Raw genomic sequence first — 6,347 nt, forward strand, 5'->3', positions numbered from 1 at the left:
AAAAAAAAAAAAAAAAAGTACGATAATGAAGGCCCACTATCATCTTCAATCTCGGTGATAATGTTTTTCATTTCTTCCAACAAAACAATATGAACCGGGCTTAAGGAAAGTCGCGGGAGGGCAGCACGGAGTGCTTCCGTTTCCTTTATATTAGGCGCTAAACGTTGTGATGTAAGGCATGACAAGCATGACTACAATACTATCATCTTCGAACGAGACACTTCATATAATTTCGATCAAACTTCGCCCGCCTTCGGCGGGCTCGTTTGATCTTTCAATTCTCGCGTTTTGACAGAATGTCACTCTAACCTTTATTAACAGAATATTAAAATTATAAAATGTATTTAGGCAGAGGATAAGGAACATTGCGAGGAATAAGTAGTTTACACCGTAAAGAGTTCNAAGATATCCGTTGTAGCGGTCGGACGTGCGTAAATACGCAGGTATATTTTTGGAATTTTTACCGGTGTTATGCGGGGGGCTGCTCTCACCGGACATCGAAAATAATCTATTACTCGACAAATTTATCAATTCTGTAGTTTACACCGCAATATCAACGATTTGCACTTACATTAAGATATCAACGAAGATATATCATTGCAAGATATTAAACGTGTGCATCACTCGCCGGGACATCGACGGACAGCATCTTACAATTGCATTATATTGAAGATATTTCGTAGTAAGTATATTCTTATAAAAATATATCATTAACATTTTAATATTACGTAAGTGAATATTATTATTACATTTTAGAAATAGATTGTAAACGAGATTTAGAAGATTTCAACTTAGAAAACATTCATAAAGTTGAAAATCTACTTTTAAGACACGAAAACAAATGTTTGAGAGACCAAGTTTATTTATTACAAGCAGAACTTGCAAATATAAGTAAGTACAAGTCCTTAAATTGTTTGTTAGAGAGTACATATCAATAATCTTTATCTTGTATAACAGCTTTTTCACTTAGCATGCATATATATACATATATATATACAGGGTGTCCCGCAATGATTAGTAAACCTTGGAGGGAGTGAAAGAGGATGGAATTTTGAACTAAAAGTTCTTTTTCCACTTTTGGCTCGGACCATTTTTTACCGAGATATAAACTATCAAAGTTCTCCAATGAGACGGCGCGCGTACAAGGTACGCAGGAGCGTAGCGCGCCGTGCGACATTTTGCGCGTATCCCACTCACATTACTTCTGTTAAAACTTTATTTTTACTTGGAAAATTAAGTAATACATAAATAAATAAATACAAACAATTAAAAATTTATCAAATTACTTAATTTATTTAAAAGAATTATTTATACATTATCCAAAAGTAATGAAGACATAAATAATTGATATCAATCGTGTCTTTTTACGCGTTTTTAGTATTTAAAAAACTGACTACGTAAATAATTAATTAGTTATTATTTAAATTAACTACTTTAGTAATTAGAAAATACATTAGTGAAGATATGAACATTAAGAATGTTCATTGAAGATGATTAAAGAAATAAAGTCGAAACGTCTGGATATCAATTAATTTTAAATATTTTTGCACAACATCCTGCAACTGGTTCGAACGGTCCTTTCCGCACATATCAATTTCAATCATATTTATTGCCTTTTATTATGTTAATGTCTAAAAAGCTTAATGAGTTATTTATTATGAGTTATTTATTATATGAGTTAATATATTGTTTTGTGTTTCTAAAGTAAATTGTAGTCTAGGATGATAACTGTTAAAAGATTTGAGCAATGCGTCTATAAGATCAACTGGAGCAGTTAGTAAAATGTCATTGACATATCGAAAATAAAATGTAAGTTTAAAAGGTAATTTTTTTTAAACATTTCTTTCAACGTCTTGCATTACGATATCGGATACTATAGGGGATAAAGGTAATCCCTATAGGTACTCCGTACGTTTGTTTATATATTTTTCATTAAAGGTAAAAAATGTCGATGCCAAGACAAATTCCACACATCTGATAAATTCATTTAATGGAATTTTTGTTTTTCTTTGATGTGCTTCCTAATTAGTTATATATTATGTGCTTTGAATATTTACTTTTGTCTTACACTCAAGAAAATCAGAATTTTAGCTTATGTGACAACTAACCTCGGGTACGGGGCACGTTGACAAATTTGCACAATCGTGTTTAAAATTAAATAACTTTGTTTATAAAGATATATAAAAATAACATTTTTTTCTTAAAGCTAAAGAATGTGACTATGATGTAACGTACCCAATATTACATAATATGATGTACAGTTTGTTATTTTAAATAATATAATTAGCATGTGCTCCGGTCTCCCCTACTATCAATGAGATTATAATATATATGTAGTACTGACTATTTCACCTTGATAATATGTATTATTACCACAGTGTAAAGATGCGTTCCGTTTTATATATGTATGATCTGTAGTATAAGTAATGTATACAGATTCCGTTCTGAGACTGCGCACGAGCTACATCTCCCGCGTATTCCAGTCCTGCTTCAAAATTTCCTAATTCNTGTCCTGAGCTACAAAACGCTGCGAAAACAGTTGGAATTTCAATTCGTAAGTAAGCTCAGAGTTCTGGAACTCAAGTTCCACGCAAAAACTGTCGTTTTCACGACAATCGCGACCTTGTGGTCGAGCGACCTGTGGATTTCGTCTGAGGACGCCATTTTTCCTTCCTTTTCAAAGTAAAGTTGTAAAACATTTGTGTGGTTGAATCGTACGGTAAGGGTCAAGTATCGTTCAAGTTGTTGTTGCGAGCCAGTGTTGTGCAAATCGGACACAGTAAAACGCGTGTGTTTCGTGACTACGACGATGACCGAAGAAACGGCCGATGTAGATATGCCTGTGGCGGAAATCCCGCCAGGAAAGAACATAACCCCCCCTCTTAACGACCAGACCACTGCGCCGGGCACGGGTCCCGGTGGGGGTCGTGCGGTTCGTGAAGTGTTCCCGGCTAGTTCCCCTTCCTGCTCTTCGGCCTCTACTGGACCTGCAGGGGTACGGTCCTCGAGGAAGAGGGACGGCGCTGGCCCGTCCCCCCCTCTCAAGCGTACTTTCTCTGCTATGTCCAGCGTGCAAAGACAGCTTATACTCAACCGTTACCACAGGGACTCCAGGGGTCCTTTCATGGTGCACATAGAGACGTGCCGTCCGCTGCCCTCCTCTGCTGGCGAGGACAAACATGAAGGCAGTAAGAGTCTGGATACAGGTATTAAAAAAGGAACCTCGCTCAGCGCCATCGGCCTGGGAAAGAGGCTCAATCGTCTTCTCTTGAACCAGTTTCAACGTGCCTTTGACTTGCGTGTGATAGGTAGGAATAAGTTTTCTGTCTGCTTCCCCACAGGCGAGGATGCGAATCGGTTTGTTGAAGCCTTCAGGGACGTCGCCGACAAGATAACCCCCTGCGAACAGTGGACAGCGCATGTCCCATCGTTTAGGGTGGTCAAATAGTTTGTTCTGAAAAGCGTTGACGAGGAGGAAACCGTGGAGGAGTTGTTGGCTGGTCTCCGTCCCCCCCCCCTGGGTGGGGTCAGGAGTGGGTTCCCCCTTTCGAAGCCGTTAGGATCATGCGTAGGGAAAAGGGTAGTCCTACCTCTAGCCCTAGGTACGTGAGTACAAATCAACTTATCTTAAGGTTCCGCTCTCCGGTGGTTCCCCCGTCTTGCTTGTATGTGGGGAAACGTCTCCCCCTAACCCCTTATGTATTTATAAGGTAAGAAGATGCGATTTTTGCCAGAAATTCGGGCATACAGTTCATTCTTGCAAACAGTCTGGAGATAAAAGGCGCAGGTTTTGCGAAAAGTGTGGGAAGTCGGGCCACTCTAAACCAAATTGCTCAAATGTTTTGGACGAATGCATAAATTGTATTCGTTTCAAGGTTGGTAACACCGGTCACCAGTCTTCGGAACTCCGTTGCCCGGTCTTCCAGAGACAACGTGAGATTCACAAGATTATGGCTCACAGAGATCTTTCTTTTCGCGATGCAGCCAGTCTGTACGATGAGGGGAATACACTCTCTGGTTTGAACTCTCATTTGTCTAATGTGTCGGTTCCCCTACCCACGCTCGGTGAGTACTTTCCGGGTGGGAACGTTTTTCGGTTTTCGGGAGGTGGAAAGCCAGGCCCTTCCCCCCCTCAGGTGACGTCTGTTGGGAGTCCGAGAGTGCCCTCCTCCCGAGTGGGGTTTTCTCCCTCACCTAAGAGTTCGAGTGTTCCCTCGTTCGACTCCTCTCCTGCCTCTAACCTCTCCTATGCAAAGGTCACCTCACTGAAAACCCCTACGCCCCTCATTCGGTTCCCCCCTGTGTGGAGAGGGCACAATCCTCCTCTTCTTCATCAAACAAAAGACCTACAATTAATCGCTCGTTTGTAAATTCTATTACAAAAAAATGTCTTCCGGACGTAACTCCTCAGAAGACGAACATTCCAGAATTTCTTCAGACAAAGGAATCCTAATCAAAGCTTTCCAAAAACTAAAAGTTACCCCCAGTATAAACCCTTCTCAGCTCAACAACACAGACATGACAAATATCGTTACTGAATTACAAAAGTACCTCTATGGTACTCTAGAATCTTAGAGTTAAATTTTGCACACCATGAAACCTTTAACCGTAGTCCAATGGAATTGCAGGTCTTTGGTCCGTAATCTCGATGCGGCCCGCCTACTACTCCAGGACTGCAAAGCTGAAGTAGCGACCTTCTGTGAAACACGTCTTGACGGCAACTCTATTGTTACCTTACCTAACCATGAAATCATATCACAAGATCGTAATCGTAGAGATGGAGGAGTTGCCGTAGCAATAAGTAAACACATCAAATTTCGTATCCCGGAAATCCCCCAGTTGATAAACCTGTGCAAAGATAACTACGTTAAACTTGCTGGTAAATGTACAGAATAGGGGAGCCCCCTCCGATCGGCTTCTTTTTCACACATGTTATTAAGATTACCTTCCTGAGTAACAATATGAAGCTTTTAGCCGTCGCTCATTGTTTATAAAAAAGTTATAAACAGAAAAAGTTTCATGAATAAACCAATTTTCTCCGACACCGTGTACATTTCAGAAGGAAATGAGTAATGTTTATGTTGCCAACAATGTGTGTATATGTAGCATATCGGGAAACTTTCTGTTTTGTTTTGATTCCTTCGTTCGTATTCGTCTTTTCGCTCAATGTGTAATAGATTTCTGTCGTACACGGTTGAATTTTGGAAAGTTTCACCATGCGTTTCCATGAATTTCTAAATGTTACACACAATTTTGATTCTTTGTAGAATTTTTTGAGTGAAAAAAAAGTCATTCGTAAAGAAATAACGTGTCCGAAATGTGGAAATGTTTTGCTATTGAGAAACAGTTTGGAAAATCATGTATTTCATTGCGGAAAACATTATTTTAAAATTATAAAAAGTCGTAAACGACGAAAAGTGACATGCAACTTCAAATTAAGCGCATTTCACGGAACATGGTTCGAACGAGCCCACTTGGATTTATCAAAAATTTGTCGCTTCATTGCGTACTTTTTGATGCTACAGCCACCACGATTCGAATTCTTACGCGTTGAATTAGATATAACCAAGAATACTATAGTTGATTGGACGAATTTTTGTCGAGAGGTAAATAATATATCTGCTTTTCATTTTATTAATTAGTTAAGTTTAGTTCATTAATTTTGCTAAATGAACTTTTCTAGTTGCTTCAACAGTGGATAATCAGTAAACAAGAACCTATTGGTGGAGAAAATAAAATTGTAGAGTTGGATGAGGCAAAAATAGGAAAAAGAAAATACAACACAGGACGTATAGTACGAGGACAGTGGGTTTTCGGTGGCATTGAAAGAAGTACGCAAAAAGTTTTTGTTTTGCCGGTACCGTGTCGAAATACAGAAACACTGTTGCCTATTATTCGTAAATATGTTGCTCCTGGCTCAATCATTCACACGGATCAATGGCGTGCATATAATGCATTAAGTAATGAAAATTACATTCATTACACGGTAAACCACTCAACCAACTTTGTGAATCCAGACACAGGTGTCCACACACAAAATATAGAAAGATTGTGGAGAGACATGAGAGCAAATATTCCGCGCTACGGCACTCGCGATTATCATTTTGAGCATTATTTGGCAGAATTTTTGTTCAAAAGAATGTATAATTTTGATATTAGAATTGATGCCTTTTTCGACATAATGAGTGCAATGTATCCACTAGATCAAATGTGAGATCTATTTATGTAAAAATATATGTATTCTTCACAAATATATTTATCGGTTGAATCGCTATACGATTTGTTTTCATTTCTTCGTTGCAAGCGTGTAGGCAGGGGGGGCTGCGCCCCCCCGCAGGTGGAGGGGC

General features: G+C 39.1%; 1 protein-coding gene across 1 annotated transcript in view; it reads left to right on the plus strand.

Moving 5' to 3' along the window:
- The first annotated feature begins 3,564 nt into the window (after positions 1-3,564).
- LOC109862184 overlaps positions 3,565-6,347 on the plus strand; it is a 12,003-nt gene continuing 9,220 nt past the window's right edge. The window contains exons 1-3 of the mRNA XM_020442144.1: positions 3,565-3,602; positions 3,735-3,801; positions 3,876-4,065. Coding sequence (XP_020297733.1) covers positions 3,565-3,602; positions 3,735-3,801; positions 3,876-4,065 — 295 coding nt within the window. The remainder of the gene's footprint in view (positions 3,603-3,734; positions 3,802-3,875; positions 4,066-6,347) is intronic.

This window comes from Pseudomyrmex gracilis, unplaced genomic scaffold (assembly GCF_002006095.1).
Source record: "Pseudomyrmex gracilis isolate BER0280 unplaced genomic scaffold, ASM200609v1 scaffold_1457, whole genome shotgun sequence".
Taxonomy (NCBI): domain Eukaryota; kingdom Metazoa; phylum Arthropoda; class Insecta; order Hymenoptera; family Formicidae; genus Pseudomyrmex; species Pseudomyrmex gracilis.